General features: G+C 41.5%; 1 protein-coding gene across 1 annotated transcript; it reads right to left on the bottom strand.

The window, feature by feature from the left end:
* Positions 1 to 506: 506 nt before the first annotated feature.
* On the bottom strand, positions 507 to 21713 carry LOC134655358 (uncharacterized). The gene is made up of 7 exons (XM_063510807.1): positions 21561 to 21713; positions 20580 to 20770; positions 20001 to 20185; positions 10029 to 10170; positions 5257 to 9539; positions 2395 to 2650; positions 507 to 763 (listed from the first exon to the last, which is right to left on the bottom strand). The coding sequence occupies exons 2-7, from the start codon at positions 20767 to 20769 to the stop codon at positions 573 to 575; spliced, it is 5247 nt and encodes a 1748-aa protein (XP_063366877.1). The 5' UTR covers position 20770; positions 21561 to 21713; the 3' UTR covers positions 507 to 572.
* Between the last annotated feature and the right edge of the window lie 329 nt (positions 21714 to 22042).

Below are 22042 nucleotides of genomic sequence, written 5' to 3'. Positions count from 1 at the left end.
CCGAGCATGGCGCGCTCCATGGCTCTCTGTTATTTTTTATTAAGTACAATTTCTAGCAATGACAACTACCTAATCCCAAAATGTTATGTAAGTATATATATGTAATACATATGTATTTGACTTTCCGGCTCAATTTCACGTTATAATTTATGAATCTCTCACATGCACCAACATTTATGTCTCTGTTTGACCCAATGGTTGACTGTTAGAGAATGCCTTTTGGCACTAAGTCCGCCATTTGTACATTTTTCTTAATAATAAATAAATACCAACCTGTGTATGTCTGGTAGGAATATATATAGTGTATCTAGTCTATAGTGTAGTGTGTATGTGTAGTGTGTATGTAGCGTGTGTTGGTCATGCCAAGTTTTATATAATTTCAGCGTGTAGTTTTAAAAAGAAACCATAACATAGATTGTATGGCAGCGGCTTAACTGTTTATAACTTGAGCGTAGTGGGATACTAGGTATACCGCTCACAAAAAATAACCGAAAAAAAAACTCAAAAATTTTTCATCTCATTTATTCTTGCATTAAACTGATCAGTCATTTGTTTACAATCAAGTCCAAGTTCTAAGCCCTAACGGTCCTAAGTTCGGACTCGTACTTGGTCACGTAGGCGCGCTTAGGGTCGTACTTGTCAACCAGCTGGTTCCAGTATTGGCCTTCCTTGTTGATGAGGTGTCCTATGACGCGGCGGGTGGCGGTGCGCTGGTTCTCTGAGCATTTGGCGCAGCCGTTCTCTAGGGCCTCTTTGATGTGAGCTGATGACAAAAAGAAGTAATATTATATAATATACAGGTTACAAATGCAAGAAAAATCTTATGTACCATGGATTAGTAAATGTCGCTTTTCAGCATACAAAGATACAACACAAGATATATTTGTACAAAACGTGAGAGTTTAAAGTGTTATAATAGCATACAAAGAGTTTAGTTTAAAATGTAGTTTAATAGAATCAGAATCAGAACATTTATTGATAAAAGCAAATTTCATTGACATGTCAGAAATGGGGTTAATAAGATGATAAACTTGCATTTTAAAAAGGCATTGTACAGTCAGCAGCAGAAGTTGTTAAGCAGGCCAGGTGTTCAAAATGATCTTGATGCGACTTTATTATTAAGAGAATAAGAGCGTGTCAAGGCAAATTTGAACACCTCGCCCGCTTAGCAAATTCTGCTGCTGACTGTATTAGGCCTGTAGATATGTAGCATCTATTCTGCCCTTGAAAACATGCCGCATCTTGACCTCGAGATCCGTATAAAATATGCCTAACCACGTATGATGGATAGCCTGCGCACCTGGTTAAGTGCCCATTAGAAATTACAGATCCGGGCGCCTAGCCAAGGTGACTTTGTGTCTCTCTATCACTCTCCCATAATATAAGTGCGACAGAGAGACATTAGCGTTGAGTTCGCTACGGCGCAAACGATTGGCAACTTGGCTAGGCCCCTAGGCCAGTAAACATGGTACCGGTTTGGCTAGAATAAACGAAACGTGAGTCTGGCACGTGACGACAAACAATTTAGACTTTTTTAATATCGTCACGTAGAAATATCGGAGCTATTTGAAAGTATGAGACGAATGATAATAAATCCTACGTGTTCAAATAATTCATTATGTAATATTATTGCAATATTGAGAAGAAATATTTTATATATCTACAGTGCACAGTTAGCAGCAAAAGTTGCTAAGCGGGCGAGATGTTCAAAATTACCTACTTATACGCGCTCTTATTCTCTTAACAACAAAGTCGCGTCAAGCTCATTTTGAACATCTCGCCCGCATAGCAACTATTTCTGCTGACTGTACATATGTATAACCAGAGGTATGTATACTGTTTCAAATTATGCCGGAACATCTCCTCATATCGTATCAACAAGGTGGAGTATTGAGCTTTGCGACGAGAAGTGTTCAAAGTTATAGTGAGGTGAAAGAGGTGTTTTTTTTCGTACCTATATGTATTATTTTGTATCTTTTTACTAGCCACTTCATAAGAAGATGTATGAGGAGAGGTGCGAAAGTTTGCGGAATGGAATTATTATATTATTATTCTTATTTGAACCTCAAGTACTGAAAAACTGTATCCCGCGTGTAAGGGTGCAGCGGATAAAATTATTATTATTTTTAATTCAGTTAACTTTGCGTTGCCTTCAGGGAAGAGGCGAACGAGATAAGCATACGAAAAATGTGTATGACCGATTCCGAACAAATGTGATGAAAACCAAATTTCCAACACTTACATTTTATGAAATAAAACTATTAAAACGGATTATATCGCGTATATCCCGACGTTTCGAACCGTTTACAGCCTTTATTCAATATACGCGATATAATCCGTTTTAATAGTTTTATTTCATGAGCTATCGCGGTAACCGTAGACAAAATTACTTACATTTCAGCTCCTTCCCAGGGGGAGTGCAGGGGGCCTGTCCCAACAGACATTTGACGTACGGCACCAACAGCCGGCGGTTTGACAAAATCTCATCCAGGTTCACGTTGTCGAACCTGTCCGTGTATTTGTCTCCAGGTCTCGCTGACACCACCACCGCCAATAAACAAACTAGAACCACAGCCTTCATTTTTATTGTTATTTTTTTATTTTCGACCAGTGTTCGACCAGTGGTGAGATAGTTATGGTACGTCTTCTGCTGTTAAATCTATCTTTTATAGTGTAGAATCTTGAAAATGAAACGGGTTTCTCGAGCCCGAGAAGTACGGTAAATAGCTAATTTAATAGGTGCGTCAATTTACTTTAGACAGAGACAGTTAGATGATATAGATTGGCAAGCTACATGAAGAATCGTTTCTAATCATTGTGCTAGAAATGCCACTTCGCGAGATTGTAGACGCTAACTAGCTTATACTGGTCATATAGCACTTGAAGCACTTTATAACTAAATGTAGTGGGCATATATGGGCCACGCACGTGATGAGCAGAGGTAAATGCATCTTAAAACATATAAATGATAAATATATTCAGACAATATATCGACCTTTTATTATTTCTGTAGTATTGCTTAATTCTGTAAGTATACTCTTACAATAAACTCACAAACTTACCGGAATTCGAACTCTGAAATTTCCGCTTTGTAGTTAATAAAGTCACTAAACTATGTAGTCTACGAACATTAATAATCAATGGTATGGAAATGAGACCACTCGCTAAAGTAACGCCAATGACGTTCAACTTTGTATGGAGGCTTTAGTCTTTATTATTTACCTGTCCCATAGTCATAGTTTCGCGGATAGTAATGACGTTGGGTTTATTGAACTTGACCATTCAGTTCACGCGAAATCTGTTTAGTGATAGGACATGTAATAGGCTCGTGATTACCTAAAATGGTTAATGTATATTTGATGCTAAATTAATTTAGACCGGCTGGCGTTGTATTATTGATGCTCATGACAAGACATGATAAAGCGCTCGTTTTACCTTGTAATTTCAAACATAGAACTACTACCGTAAAATGGGGTGAGTAGGGTCAAAACTGAAATTCAAACCTCGATAACATTTTATTTTTACATATGAAAACTGAATGGTGTATATAATAAGTGTTCCGGACGTTTGTATTTTAGTTTTTATTTTATTTTGGGTAGTTCTATTTCATAACTTTGACGATAAAGAGGAAAACCCACCTCACCCCGCAGTGCCTCGTATTTGGGGTGAGAAGGGTTTTCATACACAGGTGATTTTGGAAGATTGTTGGATCGATTTTTTTTAATTATGCGTATTACTATAGCTCCATTTTAAATTGGAATACATTATTTTTGTAGCAGTAGCCTTAAAATCCCTTCTCACTCCCCTCTCAAACCTTCTCTCCCCATTCATAACCCACCTCTCCCCGCGAAACCTACTCACCCGTTTTACGGTAACTTCTTTCTACTACGGTCTATTGTGTGTCAGGGACCATTACCATTAGGTACCTACAGATTCCTGTAAAATCCGTGGGAATATCAAGTTTCATAAGAATGTCGCCCGGAAAAGAAAATCCGAAGTGTTTTCTCAACAAAACAAATGAATTAACATCCGAAGTCCGACTTTAGATCCTGAATCATTACAACGCCAACGCAGTGTTAATTTTATAGCAAACGGTGATGTCAAGTGTAAAAATACTGACTTGTCAACCACCTATTTTTCAGGGCGGTTTTGTTATGTTATCTAATACCTTTAAACGAGCAATTCTTGTTTATTTATTTATTTATTTATATATATATATATATATTTCGGGGATCTCGGAAACGGCTCTAACGATTTCGATGAAATTTGCTATACGGGGGTTTTCGGGGGCGAAAAATCGATCTAGCTAGGTCTTATCTCTGGGAAAACGCGCATTTTCGAGTTTTTATATGTTTTCCGAGCGAAGCTCGGTCACCCAGATATTTTATGTTTGACAGTTGTTGCAAAATGGCGCGGTTTTGGTATGAGATGCAATGCCAATTCACAACATTCAGGATCGAGCATAAATATCTATACTCGCCGGTAATAAACGGTACAACACGATAAAATAACCAAAGGATATCACGCACTGGACTGACCTGATACTGCAGTAATGGCGGAATCCTCTCGATGCGACTGGTTCTTCTTTTACGTTCAGCACCTTTTCTTCTCTCACACACCGGCCGGCGGTACGTTAAATAGTCTTAGGCCTTTTGTCACGCACGATATATCACTAAAACACTTAGTTTTGGAGGCTTAAAACATATAAAGCGATTTAAATCGATAGCGGTCGATACGCATGCCGCGGCGTCTCGCTAGTTCTCCTTTTCGCCAACAGGGGCGCTGCTGAGGCGTTGTCCTTAGCGTGTCGTCCGAGCAGTTTCGGACGATCCTATTGGCTAAAATGTCAATATTGTATCGTTGTGAAGTGCGTTTTGGCTTTGCATCGATAAACGGTAGAAGCGCGCGGAATTTTGATTAATTACTTAAAAACTAAACGGTAAGAACGGAACATTCCGCCCACCAAAATACCAGTGGGATTTTCCCGAAAGAAAAAGAAAACGTTACTTAACTATTGGTAAAACTACGATTTACGAAACTAATCTTAAAACTAGGGAATGCTGATAATGGGAGCGATTATTCGGATGGAAGGGGACATAGTTTGACCAGGGGCCTTTTAACTAAGTTATCCTTCGCGGTTCGCACGGTAGCCACCCGAACTACTCCGTCAGGTCCGTTATGGAGAGAGACAACTCGTCCCAACGGCCAATGAAGAGGAGGTCGGTTCTCGTCTTTGATAAGTACGATTGAATTTACGGTTAACGGTGTTGAGTATTTGGTCCATTTTGCCCGCAGAGTTAAGGCGTGTAGGTACTCATTTTGCCAGCGTTTCCAGAACTGCTGTTGGAACGCTTGGATGAGCTGCCATCGGTTTAGTCGATTAAGTTTAACGTCCGCGTAGTCAGAATCTGGCACTGCGGTCAGGGGTTCTAATGTCAGGAAGTGACCGGGTGTGAGGACGTTCAGATCGTTAGGGTCGGAACTTAAAGGACACAAAGGCCTCGAGTTCATAATCGATTCAATTTGGGTGAAACATGTCGATAATTGTTCGAAGGTTAAGACCTGGTCGCCAACGATGCGATATAAATGTGTCTTGGCGGCCTTAATCTGGATCTCCCATATCCCTCCAAAGTGTGGAGCGGACGGGGGGTTGCGTTTGAAAGTGATACGTTCTGCGTGCGAGGCTCGTTCGATACATGCCGCTAGTTGTGAGCTCGCGCCGACAAAGTTAGTACCACAATCCGAATGTATGACGTTACAACGGCCACGGCGGGAAACGAAACGACGTAAGGCTGCGATGAAGCCGTCGGTTGATAGCGTTGACACTACCTCCAAGTGCACGGCCTTTGTGCTTAGGCACACAAACAGGCATAAGTAAGCCTTGTCGATTTTCGCACCGCGATGGGATCCGAGTTTGATGCGAAATGGACCACCGAAATCAACGCCGACTACAGAGAACGGTTTAGCCTGATTGACTCGAAAGTCAGGAAGGTCGCTCATGAACGGTTGCAGAGGCTGCGGATGAAGACGATAGCAACGGATGCATTTCGAAAGCTGGTGTCGTATTGCTCGCCTAGCCGCGAGGATCCAGAATTGTTGCAGGACTAAATAATGAGTCGTATTTAGACCAGGGTGAAAGGTTTTCCGATGGACGGATTCGATTACGCGTGTCGTAAGTACACACTTTCTAGGCAATAAGGCAGGGTGCTTATGTTCGAATTCTAAGCCGGAGCGCGCGAGTCGTCCGCCCACCCTGAGAATGCCTTGGTCGTCTAGGAACGGATTTAGTTTGCGAAGACTACGAGGTAGCTGTTTTCGCAACCTAAGTTTCGATATGACATCGGAAAAATGACGATCTTGGAAATGCTTGACGATTTCTAGTAGCGCGCGATGGCGCTCGATGTCCGTTATGAGCAAGCTTTCAGATCGTGAAGCGGTGCTACGCGCGTTGGTACAAAACCTACGCACGTAAGCTAGAATGCGACAGACTTTGTCCAACGACGAATATCTCTCTAACAGCTGATCGATTATTGACGTTTGCTTGATAGGTTCGGTTTGGCTTGTTACGAGAGTTACACGACGCTGTTCGGAAAGTACGACGTTATCGGTGTTGCGATCTTTCGATAGATCTGTTGGCCATTCAGACGGTGAGTGAGAGAGCCACTCTGGGCCCGCCCACCATAGCGTATTGGTGAGAAGTTCCCGAGGCATCTGCCCTCGTGAACAGATATCTGCGGGATTCGTTCCAGAGGGAACGTGTCTCCAGCAAGCGGTAGGAACGATGTCCTGCACGTGGCTAACACGATTTGCGACGAATGTCACCCAACGAGAGGACGGAGCGCGTAACCAAGCCAATGTAACGGTTGAGTCGCACCAAAGGTAGGTTTCTTCGACAGGCAGCCGCAGCGTGTCCTTGACGAACTTGATGAGATCAGCAAGCAGCACTGCTGCGCACAATTCTAATCTGGGCAACGATTGTTTCCGGAGTGGACAAACTCTCGCCTTTGCGCAAACGAGGTGGACGCGAACGGAGCCATCAGACTCGGTGACACGTAGATATACGACGGCGCCATACGCTACCTCAGAACTGTCACAAAATCCGTGCAACTGATACGATTGAGCACCTTCGATGGTGAATTTGCGAGGGATTTTCAGATCTCTAACTTGAGGAAGTTGCTGAGAGAAATTGCTCCATTGGGACACAATTTCCGGAGGAGGAGTTTCATCCCATGAAGAGCCGAGAATCCAAAGTTTTTGGATCAAGGCTTTGGCTTGGATTGTCAATGGAGACAAGAAACCCAAAGGGTCGAAGATTCTGGCGACCTCACTTAGAATCGTTCGTTTGGTACACGGTTGATTGGAAGGTTGGACGTTAAAAACGAACGAGTCTGAAGCAGGTTCCCATTTAAGGCCAAGGACCTTAACGGTGGTGTCTTCGGCTTCGGTAAATGCGATGGCGTCCGAAAGACACATTTCTGAGGGCAAATCTCTAAGAAGTTCGGGTCGGTTGCTTACCCATTTTCGTAGCTCGAAAGCGCCGAGCTCGAAGAGTGCGGTAACCTGTGACTTGATGTCACAAGCGTCATCCAGCGAAGAACTTCCGGTAACGACGTCATCGACGTAAATATCGGAAGTTAGAACGGTTTTGGCCTTCGGGTACTTATGACCTTCATCGTTGGCCAATTGCTGGATCGTTCGGCAAGCAAGAAACGGAGCCGAGGAGACCCCGTACGTTACGGTGTTCAATACGTATTCCTGAAGAGGCTCATCTGGGTGAACTCGCCAGAGAATACGCTGGTAATCCCGGTGATGCGGAGCAACGGTAATTTGACGGTACATTTGGCGCACGTCGGCCATAAAGACCACTTCGTGCTCCCGGTAATGAAGAAGAATCTCCGCAATGTTGGATTGTAACTTTGGGGCTGTTAATAGCGAGTCGTTAAGCGATTTGGAATGCGCATCTCTAGCTGAAGCGTCAAAAACAACGCGAAGCTTCGTTGTGGCGCTCTCGGGGCGCAAAATGCAGTGATGCGGCACATAAAACTTGCCTTGACCCATGTGCTTAGCAGGCACCAAAGTCATGTGACCACTTTCGATGTAGTCGGTCATGAAATCAACATATTGTTGTTTCAAGTCTGGATCACGAGAAAGGCGCTTTTCGATAGCATGGAAGCGTCGTAACGCTATCTCCCGAGAGCCTTCAAACACAGGCTCAGCGTTATCTTTGAAGGGGAGACAGACGACGTACCTACCAGTCTCGTCACGGTAATGCTCGTTTGTGAAACTATTTTCACAGAGCTGTTCATCTGGGGTTAATCGGGAAGAATGTGGAACGGTATCGATTTCCCAGAAGCGTTGAACGATATTGTTTAAGCTGTCATCCTTATTAGGTGTAGGTACACTTAATAAAGACGACGATGCTAGTCGGATTCTTCCGACAATCAGCCATCCGAAGACAGAGTTGAGAGCACGCGGTTTATTGACGCAGCGTTTCAAACGTTGGTCGAGAAGTGACTCAGCAAAGACATCGGCAGCGAGCAAGACATCAATTGGACCAGGAATATCAAAACCAGGATCAGCTAACGGTAATGTTTTGAGTTCTTCCCATCCACTCGTATTGAGTCTTCCGATTGGTTGTTCATCACAAATGTGCGGTGAAACAAACATTTCCAGGCGAAAATGTACGGTATCCTTGGCACCTATATCGCATGTGACCTTGCCAGTCACTGTTGCGGGTGCACCTCCTAGGCCGCAGGGCCCCTCACTAGTCGGTGTAGGCTCCAACTTTAGCCGTTGAGCCGCTTGTGTAGTGAGAAGATTGTTTTGACTCCCGGCGTCCAATAACGCCCGGAATGTCTGAAACTCGCCTGAAGCATCACGAATTTGGACGAGCGCGGTTGCCAGTAGCACGGTCGTATTCGAAGGTGAATTGGACGGAGTCAACGATTCTTTAGCCAGTAAGACGACTGAGCTTGATTTTTCACCAGAAGGTTCAGGATTGCTGGCAGCTTGCTCTCGGTGCAACAGAGTGTGGTGCTTCCGCTTGCATTTCTGACAAGAGAATATCGATGTGCATTGTCGCACTGAATGAGACGCGTTAAGACAGTTGTAGCACCATTTCCTCTCCTTGGTAATAGCCATTCGTTCATCCACCGATTTAGCTATAAAGTCCTTGCAGGCTGATATGTTGTGCTCTTCACCACAGAAGGAACATTTTCGGACAACTTTCGGAGTTCCCGAAACTTTTGGAGTTCCCGAAACTTTCGGTTTCACCTCTTGTTTGTCACCACCCTTTGGAAGGGGGTTCGCGGTAGGAGAGAGGAGTGTATGCGTGACGCTATGTCGCTTCGGTTTCTGTAAAGTTCCCGTTGCCTCTTTAGAAGTATTCGCGTTTTTAGAAGTAACGGCGGTAAAGTGCGTATCGCGCAACAAAGCTTCGCTTTTCGCGTGTAAAAATGCCCTAATTTGCTTGTACTGAGGCATCTCCACGTTGGTGTGTTTCTCCTCAAACTCGCGTCGCAGCTTTGTATCTAACTTGGCTAGAATATTATAACACAGGACAAAGTCCCAATGTTCGGTCGGTAACTTCAACTGTTTTAAAATAGTTAGATTTTCATCGATTGTATCTAGCGCGTGTCGAAAATCTTGAGCGCTAGTCGTTTTAAAACTGACATCTAAAATGTCACGCCAACACGTAAAAGCTAAGTCGCGTTTGTCCTCGTAACGGGACTTGAGAGCCTCGTATGCACTTGAATAATGTTCACTTGCAACAGGAAACGTTCTGATTAACGATAAAGCGTCACCGCGTAAAACGGACACTAAATAATGAAATTTCTCAATTTCACTCAAAAGGGTCGATTCGTGAATAAGCGCATTGTAAGTCGCGATGAACTCGGGCCATTCCTTAATAGTACCCGAAAAGGTCGGTAGCGAAATTTTTGGAAGTCGCATATTACTACTATGCGAACCCGGTGTTATGTCCTGTCTCGAAATACCCGGTTGTTGAGACGAACACGGTGAAAATTTACGCTGTAAGGCCACTACGTTAAAATACGCTTCGTCGAATCGTTCCTGAATTTCTTTCTCACTGTCGTCGACCTCATCATCCCCTAATAGATCCGAAATGATAAGATGAGACTCTTGAAAACTATCAGCGATATTTTTTATCTCCTGACAATATGAAAGAAATAATTCAACTTGTGAATCATCGGTATTGGCTAAGGTCCCTATTTCCAAAGCCTTCGCTATACGGTTATACGCTATAGTTCGTTTACGTCGTAAACTCGGTAAGTTGTTGACAGTGTAAGTTGTATCGGTACCTTTTTTACCTACACTGGATTTAGATTTACGCCTTGTTAGGTAAGACATTGTTTAAGGTTAGAAAACAATGTTTACTAAATAAGCAACAATATACGCTAAAACAACAAGCTCGTATTTAAAAACACTACGTTATCAGTGATAGCACAAATAAAAACAACGTCGATGTTTGTATAACGCGGCAACTATTAAAACCGGCACCCCGAGTTCGCGGAATTAATGTAGTAAAATTAATCAATTTAGTCAATTTATACGAAAATAAACTCAAAAGGCACTCGGTACGGTTATCGATAATCGGTAAAGTCGATAGAAAATAAAATGAAAGAAAGTCCAGTATAAAAATGTTATAACACGAAATTAATTTGAGAAATCCGGAACTACTAAAGTTAATACCTAATTAAACGTTTACAATACCTATCTTCCGTTAAAGTTATTAATACGATAAGTTGGATTTCTAAAATATAATTACAATTTCCAATACGGTAAGTCGAGCGGTAAGAAATAAGAAAATTAGTCGAGTTATACGAATTCCGAACACCTGTGTATAAAACACGCTCAAGACCCGAGTCGCCGTATGCTACGCCTCGGACGAGGGGTCAAGTTATGTGGTTCTTTGAACAAAGGGAGAAGACCAACGAAACGCGTGATTGAACTACGTACAAAACTCCGTAAGACGGAAGTCTCGTTACACTGGGAAGTTAATTCTCAGAATACCCGTAGGTAGGAAATATTGTACCTAAGTTGTAGTTTTCGTTACAAAATTATAGGATTAGGTACTTAACAATTCGGTTATAAATGATTCGGTATATTTCGATAGTTTTAGTGAAATGATTAAGCAGTTTTAAATTCGGTAGACGGTGGAGTAAGCGAGACAACATGAACCAAAGACTATGATTTTAACTTCGTAATTACGCGATAGATTGACGTTGCAATTCGTTTACACGGTAGGAAAGGATATTAAACGAGTATTAACGACAATGTTAGAAAGGTTACGAAGTGAAATTGGTACTTGGTAGGCCGAGTGTGAATAGAGGTCAAAAGGTCGTTCCCTGGTTTCGGCACCAACATATGTTGCAAAATGGCGCGGTTTTGGTATGAGATGCAATGCCAATTCACAACATTCAGGATCGAGCATAAATATCTATACTCGCCGGTAATAAACGGTACAACACGATAAAATAACCAAAGGATATCACGCACTGGACTGACCTGATACTGCAGTAATGGCGGAATCCTCTCGATGCGACTGGTTCTTCTTTTACGTTCAGCACCTTTTCTTCTCTCACACACCGGCCGGCGGTACGTTAAATAGTCTTAGGCCTTTTGTCACGCACGATATATCACTAAAACACTTAGTTTTGGAGGCTTAAAACATATAAAGCGATTTAAATCGATAGCGGTCGATACGCATGCCGCGGCGTCTCGCTAGTTCTCCTTTTCGCCAACAGGGGCGCTGCTGAGGCGTTGTCCTTAGCGTGTCGTCCGAGCAGTTTCGGACGATCCTATTGGCTAAAATGTCAATATTGTATCGTTGTGAAGTGCGTTTTGGCTTTGCATCGATAAACGGTAGAAGCGCGCGGAATTTTGATTAATTACTTAAAAACTAAACGGTAAGAACGGAACAACAGTACTCTGAGAGGTGATTCATTTTTACTATCGAGCGTATAGCGAGGATTGGAAGCCCAATAATCGCAACACAAAGCTTCGCTGTCCGTCCGTCCGTCCGTCCGTCCGTCTGTCACCAGGCTGTATCTCATGAACGTGAGCGATAGCTAGACAGTTGAAATTTTCACAAATGATGTATCTCTGTTGCCGCTATAACAACAAATACTAAAAATAAAATAAAATAAATATTTAAGATGGCTCCCATACAACAAACACGATTTTTTTGCTCTATTTTTTGTTGATGGTTCGGAACCCTCCGTGCGCGAGTCCGACTCGCACTTAGCCGGTTTTTTTTATTCGGTAGACTAAAATGACATTGCTTACCGGATGGCTCCATCCCCTGCATCATATACCTATCCAGGATGTATGTTTATATAAAATAAATTCCTTTCCCTTCCGTACCTCATAAGTCATAAGTTATGAGGTAGGACCGGGACCTTAAAATGCCTAATGAATTAAGTATTTCAAGAGTCAAAGTGCGATGTTTGGGACTCTCGGTTGTCGTTAGGTAGCCTTTCCTTACGTCATACAGCTTAAAGTCGTTATCAACTGACGTCAACGCGAAATAAATTAAGAGTTTTGTCTGCTTATGCTCATTATTATCCAACCGCGATTAGTATTTAATTAAGCACACTGTCCTTTATTAATGATAGATTAGGTACCTACTTAGTATTTACCTACATGAAATACACTGTCAATGGTACAAGTTTTCAGATATAATATAACTTATAAAATATATAATATATCATATAAGTAATGTTAGTTTATTCCCTGATCCCAATAAGACAGGTTTACCTTAGTTTAGGGCTCAGGACACTATTCCTAGGCTATGTAACAATAGAATACTCCTAAAAATGTAACATTCTTCTACTATGTAATAATTTGCATTTTTGATACCTGAATAAATCATTTTTCATTTTCATTTTCAAATGTTTTTACCTATTTCAGTACAATGATGTGATAGGGGTGAACATAAACATAAAATACTTTTTAAACTTTAAACACAAACTTTCATAGTGTACCTAATATTTCTGAACAGTGCCTACATTCATAAAAAAATCATGAAATAGCATTTACAGTACCTACATATGGGGCTACTTTTCCGCACTAGTGCGTAAAATAGCACTTTCCGTGCGTATGTCGAAACTTTAAAGTGCCATATGTACTGTAAAACGTTGTTCGATACACGTGCGAATAGGTAATTCGCAACTCGTGTCGATTTAAAACACTCCCTTCGGTCGTGTTTTAATTTATCGCCACTCGTTTCGAATTTCCTCTTTTTCGCACTAACGGCATTTATTGCAAAAACTTAAATATAAATACAAACTAAAAATATAAAAAATAAATACTTACTAAAACACGTCCCGGGCTGTCCCTGACGCAAAGGTGCCCATCACGCTCGCTGCGTTGCCGCGTTGTATTGCGATGGACACTTGTATCGAAAATAACTATTTTAATACAGTTGCTCAAAAAGTGCTGTATTACGTAGCTGTTTAGCGTTCGCAAACTTGTGTTTTTGCGAACTAGTGCTTTTTACTTTTCGATTTTTTTTAAATTTTAATTCTGACCGTAATCGATACGTCCACACCAAAAAGTTTGGATGATCAAAGACTTTATATATACTTAGTCAACCAGGAGGGCTATGATGCTTTGTCACCAAATCATTAATCATTTATTGCGTGATATGTGAAATACCTGATAAGTGATTAAATTTGGTAAAAAGACGCGAGGATAAAGTACAAGTGACTAATGATAGCGTGACATGATTTGAGCTTTTGAAAAATCAATTTTAATCTCGATGACTTAAGGCCTATTTTAAAGAATAGATTACTTAATCACATTCCACCACTTATCTACTTTTGCCATTGACTGATAAAAATCATCCGTGGTTTGAGCTTTTGAAAAATCAATTCTAAACAAGTTGACTTAAAGCGTATTTTAATTAATGACATCCTATCATCACTTATCCACATGTGACGTTGATAGTTAAAAGTTATCCAAGGTTAAAGCTTTTGAAGCTTTATTTCTAAGTACTTAGAGTTTATAGTCTTTGAAATAAGCTATATACATTATCGAATTAAGGTAGAACCGGCTGCAATACTTAATTAACGAAGGCTCATATTTGCTTGTAAATTCATACAAAATTTTAAGGACAGTAGACCTTATTAACCTCAAATACGGTGAATTTTATACGTCAAACCATCTGTCAAAATCAACTAAATTGTAGGCCCTTCCCAAACTTAGCCACCTTACTAAGACAACTGCACGATGCATTTGGCCGTTGCTTTCCGCCTAATAGGTTGCCATGGGTATGCCAACCCCCAACCCCACCAATGCATCTACGGTTCCACTGTGGGGAGCAACGGCCACCATGTCTTGAGCTGCTGCCGTTGCGCTGGGAGGTTCCCACGGCACCATGTTCTTAATGACATCGTTAGGAGAACCTTAGTGTCAGAGTTACCTAATATCCCATGTATGCTTGAGCCGCCAGGCTTTAGCCGATCGGACGGCATAAGGCCTGACGGCTAGACCCTGGTGCCGTGGGAAAGAGGTAAGTGCTTACTGTGGGACGCCACGTGCGTCAGTACTTTTGCCGCCCCGCATCTTAGTCGTACAATGCGGACGGCAGGAGCGGCTGCTGAGCATACGGCGTCTCTTAAAAACCGGCCAAGTGCGAGTCGGACTCGCGCACGAAGGGTTCCGTACCATTAGGTACGCAAAAAACGGCAACAAAATCACGTTTGTTGTATGGGAGCTCCACTTAAATATTTATTTTATTTTGTTGTTAGTACTTATTATTTGTTGTTGGCAACAGAAATATATCATCTAAATAGACAGACAGACCGACGGACAGCGGAGTCTTAGTAATAGGGTCCCGTTTTTTCTGAAACCCTAAAAAGATAAATACTCGGCGCTGAGCGGGTATTTATTCGTCTCCCTCGGTGTCGAGACTTCGGGATGCTCCGGGAGCCGGGAACCTCGCCTGTTTGAAAGGGGCCTTGACCCCCGCTCGTGATTGTTCCTGATGCAAAGACTGTCCATCGCAATCTAAGGCGGTCCTAGGTCCTTGCTACTCGTAAAGTCTGCAGCGATATTGATAGCCCACGCAGTGCAAGTGTTATACTTGGTCAACCAGATAGAGAGAGAACAACAGTAGAAAAAGGCGGCAAATTTGAAAAATGTAGGCGCGAAGGGATATCGTTCCATAGAAAATTTGAATTTCGCGCCTTTTTTTACTGACAAGATTTGGTTGACCAGCTATATTTACCCGTCATAAATTCATAGAAGTTTGACGTTTAAAATGACGCTTGCACTGCGTGGGCTATCAAAATCCCTGCAGACTTTTCTCGGTCTGACTCTATTAACTACTCTATACAGGATGGTACAAACCTCGATGTCCAACATTTTTTTTTATTTTATCACTACGTGGGCTACTACCAATATTTTTTTATATTAAGGCTAGATTTTAGGAAATAAAGTTGTGTATCAAAGAAGTAAAAAATAAAATTCGGCACCGAAGTCAGGCACCGAACGTCATCTCTGAGAATCGCCTAATAGCCCACGATATGAGGAAACTAAAAAAAAAAATTGAACGTTGTGGTATAGACCATCCTGTATAGTTTGAGTGTTGGATTGCAACTAAATTAGTACGACGCTGTCATTTTCTGTTACGCGATTACGTCCGATTTTACCCGAAAAACGAAGTGCATTCTTGTAAGTATAGTTGGTCAAACCAATTTGTCATTAAATAAGAACAATACAAACTATACTCATCCTTTTCTTTTGGGTGCTAGTACTAGTGTAAGACAAAGATAGTATGACTCTCTCTGTCTATGTTTGAAATGAGACAGTGCTTTGACAAAGGATATAACCTATTTGTAGTTTCGCATTTTAAATATACTTGGTCAACCAGATCTTGTCAGAGGAAAAAGGCGGCAAATTTGAAAAATGTAGGCGCGAAGGGATATCGTCCCATAGAAAATTTGAATTTCGCGCCTTTTTCTACTGACAAGGTTTGGTTGACCATCTATAGAAAAAAAAATCAGCTATGTCAAATCGGTGACATGATAGATTTTCATTGTCAGTCAGGCTAAAAGTACAATGTAATATTAATTTAAAAATTCATTGCGTAACCTATACCTATAGGAAGAAAACAAACAAATAAATTGCATTAAATATATGCAGAACATGAGAACTATGAGAGTATGGATCACTCCATACGCAGAAGTGATTGATGGCTGAACATATATTCTGAAATTCGGCAACGCTATGAAGAAAAAATCCTTGGACGCCTATTCTCCACAGGTGACACGAGAGGAAATATTGTCTGAAAAAAAACTGCAAGAGCTGATTTTATACGCAGATAAAAAAGACGTTAGAGTTTATGGAGACATGACAGAAGACGCGATATGCTGAAGAATATGTTGTCATAAAAGGAGCGACAGTCCGTTCAAATGTAAATATGTTGGAATGACCTTCAACTGGTGTCAGCGAGCTTGCCGTGATACCTTCACGAGCTAATCACAGCGGCGTATGATAAAATCATGGTTGCTACTGTGCGAAACATTTAGGGCGCGTGTACACGGTGCCGCCTCCGCGCCGCTGCCGCGCCGCCGCCGCACCTTCGCGCTATTTACACGAGACGCGTAAAGCCCGCTGCCGCGCCGCCGCTGCTGCACCTTCGCGCTATGTACACGAGACAAGTATAGTCCGCCGCCGCGCCGCCGCCGCGGGTTTTACGCGTCTCGTGTACATAGCGCGAAGGTGCGGCGGCGGCGCGGAGGCGGCACCGTGTACACGCGCCCTTATGTGTATGGAATCGAAGCTGTTTCCGGCCTAACTCCAATCTGTGGCTAAATGTTTTGGTGCTTGTAGTTTTTAAGTATTCTGAATTAAATACTCTGATTTAAACATAATTAGATTCTTTTTTTATTATTATTAATCTCTCTATTTTCACTTTATTGCACGAAACATAGGACGTTTTGCCAAATGGAATTCTCTACCAGTCAGGCGTAAGGCAAACAGAGATTGGTGTTGGTATGTAGGATATAAAAGCGACCGTATGTCGAACAGGTAATCTGGTTGCTGGCATTACATACATCTTTCGTCCTGGTATTTTATACTGTTAAATCGTACCTATGCTAAAAAAGTGACGAACTCCAAATGTGACGTCCTCAGAAAGTGGCGTTCTCAGAAAGTGACGTCCTCAGTGCTACATTATATCTTTAATTAAGTACTTTAAGATGTGCCGGCAATCCGTCGCCATGTTGAGTTTGAGGTCGGCGTCTAGGTCGGCACACAAATAGAGTGCCAAGTCTTTGAGCACTCTATATATGTGCCGAAACTCCTCGTTGGGCATATCAAAAGGGTTCCATGTATCCCTTATGGCACGTCGTTGAATTTTTCTTTGTTGACGCTTTTCTTCCATGGCAGCAGCTGCCAAGAAGAAATGATGAATATGAATACAAATGGAGTTCAAATAGTATATATTATATTTGAAAAAAAAACTATACCGGCCAAGTGCGAGTCCAAAATTTTAGACCCAGTAATTTCGGAGATAAAGGTGGGAGGGAGGGGCTAATTTTTTGGCTATTTTCTTAAATAACTTCTAACCTATTTATTGTACTTAAAACAATCGCTGGTAGCCTAGCGGTAAGAGCGTGCGACTTGCAATCCAGAGGTCGCGGGTTCAAACCCCGGCTCATACCAATGAGTTTTTCGGAACTTATGTACGAAATATCATTTGATATTTACCAGTCCCTTTTCGGAGAAGGAAAACATCGTGAGGAAACCGGACTTATCCCAATACGGGCCTAGTTTACCCTCTGGGTTGGAAGGTCAGATGGCAGTCGCTTTCGTAAAAACTAGTGCCCACGCCAGTTCCTGGGATTAGCTGCCCAGGCTCCCATGAGCTGTGGCAAAATTCCGGGACAACGCGAGGAAGCCATGTCCGTCTTTGGGTGAGGGGTCACTAATTTACATATGTGTACTAAATTTCAACTTAATTGGTCTAGTCGTTTCCGTGAAAATAGGCTGTGACAGACGGACAGACAGACGCACGAGTGAACCCTAAAAATTGTATTTTTCACCACTTCTATACCATGAGAGCAGGTGCTCTCATGGTATAGAAGTGGTGAAGTGGTGGTTATCGTGCTCAGTGAGCACCACGATAAATTAATCAAAGGCTAGCCGTCAAAAATCGACTATATGTCTAACTATCCAACAAACGTAGCCATTTACCGTCTATCGCTGTCAAAGTGGACAAAACGATATGAATGTTATAAAAATGTATAAATCTAGACAAGTGTCTTTTATATCATTTAACTTATCCACTTATCAACTAAGTTTAAGTTGGAAAAGTAGACAAATGACATATTATCCAACGAGCATGTTATGCAGTTAATCGTTTAACGACTATCGCTGTCAAAAGTGGAAAAGACGTCAAATCAATAAAAACTGGATTAAATGTCAGTTTTATCATCATTTATACAACTATATCATTTATACAGTCGACCATCATAGCCCTACAGATCTTGACAGTAGAAAAATTTGAATTTCGCGCTTTTTTTTACTGACAAGATTTGGTTGACCAGCTATAATTTTTATTTTGACATTAGACATAATATAATATAATGATTATTATAATATAATACGTACAAAAAGTATTGTTACACGATTTAAAGTAAATATTTATTTGTTATTAATAATACGATAGGTATTTCACTAAAAAACTTTTATATAATTTGGCTGAATGGAAAACTGTCATTGCCGCGTTGGCTGTCGTTAATAGAAAAAATGAAAAATTAAAAAGTAAAACCGGCGCCATACCGGCCCGCTATTTTCACTTAAAATTTAGTTGTATCAAAATAATGAACTTAAATTGCAACTTTAAGAGTGTTGTTATAGAGTGTTTTTGTATGAAATGAGTTAATGTGACTAAGTTTTGCAATGTAAATCAATGCTGAACGTAGTTTATAGTGCTGAATAATATATAATATACAATATCATTCCAGTTCAAGCGAAAATTTGTAACTTAACTGTTAGTACTCGTGTAGGTAACTAATATTTGTTTTATTAAAAAACGTCGTTCAATGTACGTGTGAAAGGGTTATTATTTACTTGTCCCGTGTCTCGGGACTCGTAAATAATAACACACTTTCACACTGCATTGAAATGTACTATTTTCATGTTACAGAACATCTTTTGTACTACCTATATGCGAGCTGTTTAGGAGTTTCGACCCATTTTCGACCCTACCCGAGTTCACCCGGGGAGTTCTGTCACCCGAAGGAGGGTGGGTGTTACAGGATTCTCTGCCTCTGTATTGCCTTATCCTCCAATTGAGGGGAGATTTAAATCTTCTCGAGGCAGAGGTGCATGTAGGGTTGGAACTGGTGTAGCTTTATTTGACGTTCATAAGCGCATTGTAATATGCCTACTTGAATTAAACTATCTTTTATCTTATCTTTATCTTAGCCGGCCGGCCTGAGAGGAGTCGCGAGAGGTGCGTTCTCGAAAGAGATGTATGTATAAACGTAAATGGCGTGTTGGCTATATGCTTAAATTTCAGTGACACCTCTCTACCCTCAGGCCTCACGCCGGTGTTGCTCTTGACCTTTTAGTTGAGAACGACACATAGGTACCTATAAGTCTAAAAGGCGCCCATCTTAACTTTTTTACGTGCTTATACTCGAATCAAAAACTATTTATATCTTTATTTATTACCTACTTAGGTTTGGAAGTATGTAGCTTCTTACCGTTAACCACATAATTTGACAAAAGAGTAATTTTTAACAACTCAGTATCTTCATTGTTTATTGCTACCTAACGCACCGTCTTATCTTTGTAATAATAAATATGACGTTTAGTATAACGTCAGGCATGACTTTGTAGAACGTTCGTAGTAGCGAGGTAGGTGAAGAAAAATACAGATTTAACAAAAATTTAATAATTTATTTGGAAACTGCACTATAATCTACAATAGTATCACATGTCGCTACAGCGGTCCAAGTCTAGGCCTTGACAGACTTGAGTTCATTCTCGTACTTGTTGACGTACTTGCGGTCAGGGTCGTACTTCGCGCAGAGCTGGTTCCAGAAGTCGGCCTCGTGGTTGATGAGGTGACCGAGTACGCGGCGGGTACCGCGACGCTGGGTCTCGGTACACTTGGCGCAGTTGTTCTCGAGGGCCTCTCGGATGTGCGCTGTGGGGAAAAGGTATAATTAAAACCAATCAGGCCAGGGAGTAGTTACTATTACGGCTCTTCTGACCAGCGATTCTCCTGATGATAAATGAATATGGAAAAAAAATTATAACGCAAATGGCGTAGTCACGCTTCGTATTCATAAATGATATGTCAACAACGTAAAGATGCCTTTGCTCCTCAGGCCTGGATATCACGGTAAAAGTGGAACTAACTACGTGCAATTATTGAGTACACGATTTGGCTACAAATCTGGATCCACTGGGCCACTGTTGTCAACATTAGACAGGTATTCCAGCTCAAACACACATTAACTACTAATTCAATGTTTTCTTTCAAAGTTTGACTAAGAGCGGTATGGACTAGAACTAACCAACTTTGTGGTAAAACTTACATTTAAGCTCCTTGCCATCGGGCGTGCACTTGCCCTGCTCGAGCACGCACTTGAGGTACGGGATGAGCAGCCGCCGGTTCTCCAGGATTTCGTCGAGGTTGACGTTGTCGAACTTGTCGGTGTAGGTCTCGGGGCGCGCGTAGGCAGCGGCCGCCAGGGCGAGGAGGCAGACGATCAGGATGCTCTTCATGCTAGAATAGGAACGGATAATATCAATATCATGACGTGATTTGTTAATTTGCGCTACCTAAATTGTTGTCTGGATGAGATCGCTTTTTAGCGATAATACCGTCTGTTCTTTAGTTGCTGCTGATGTATTCACTGTTTTGTTTTAGTGCAATAAATGCCGGTGCCATACTTTAATAAAAAAACAAGAACCTTACACAGGTACCTAGACCTATTCCAAAACTAAGAATTCTTCGTTGCCTACTAGTAGAAGGCATATAAGCTAAGGATAACAAGCCACGACATACATAATTAAAGAGATTTTTAAATGTGAATATTTAGATATATCACTCACAAGGGTATAACACCACACACACAGATAACACATAAAATATAACTTGGTAGACGCTGCACGCAGCTGGCTAGAGTTGGACCTAGTTCACTCTACATGGCATTTGCAACGACGAAGTGTGGCATGTCATCACTACTGACAAATTTCTATAACGTTTATAATGACACTCCCTCACTTTGTTCTGTTCAAGTCGGAGCAAAGTTAGCTTAAACGGACTCTAAAAACTTTACAAATGCCGCTTATCTGTGTAACGGGGCTAAAACCGCGAAAATCGAAGTTGGCAATTTGCGGGCATTTTTCTCTGTCACTCTAATTACGCCTTCATTGGAGTAAAAGAGAAAGATCCCCGCAGTTCACGAATTACGGTTTTCGCGGTAGCCCCTCAGTATACAAACGATAATACAATCCCGGATGAACGTCAACATAGACAAAGGGCACTTGTTAGGTTCCCGAGCAATACTCACTTGAATTATATGTGACTATCCGGCACCCTTGTCGAATGACTTGTGATGCAACCACCAGGCATCGCCGACTTTTTATACTAAATACAACTTCAGCTCGGCGAACAACAGAAAACCAGTTTTGGACATTTGCTGTGACTCCGAGACATGGTAATGTCGTCAGATCATTAATAATCACCGACGATGCTGACGTTACTAGCTTTTTGTAATATACTTTAATTGGGATTTTTTTTAAACAGTTTTTGGAGTGACGTAGGCAATTGGGTACCTACTACCTGTGCTACTACCAGTACCACCTCAATTTTTTAACAAGCAGATACGTCAGCGAGCGATATTCCAAATTAAATATTAAAGGAAAAAATGTAAAAAGTTACGCTTCCCGCAGGACTTGAACCCGCTTACTCCGCAATCCGTGTGTTGCTCTTAACCAATTGAGCTACGGAAGCCTACCAGGATCTCGCAAATCTATCGAAACCTTTTTTTTT

The sequence above is a fragment of the Cydia amplana genome, chromosome 16 (genome assembly GCF_948474715.1).
Source record: "Cydia amplana chromosome 16, ilCydAmpl1.1, whole genome shotgun sequence".
Lineage (NCBI taxonomy): Eukaryota > Metazoa > Arthropoda > Insecta > Lepidoptera > Tortricidae > Cydia > Cydia amplana.
Note: the sequence above shows the minus strand (reverse complement) of the source record. Positions and strands in the feature narration are given on the sequence as shown.

Excerpts from the sequence above, each read along its gene's own strand:
- LOC134655358 (XM_063510807.1), bottom strand. The coding sequence starts at position 20,769 with ATGAAGAGCATCCTGATCGTCTGCCTCCTCGCCCTGGCGGCCGCTGCC. Across the intron at positions 10,171-20,000 it reads ATGAACTCAAGTCTGTCAAG|GAGATAAAAAATATCGCTGA; the intron begins GCCTAGACTTGG and ends TCATATTGTCAG. Across the intron at positions 764-2,394 it reads CCCTGGGAAGGAGCTGAAAT|CTCACATCAAAGAGGCCCTA; the intron begins GTAAGTAATTTT and ends TTTTGTCATCAG.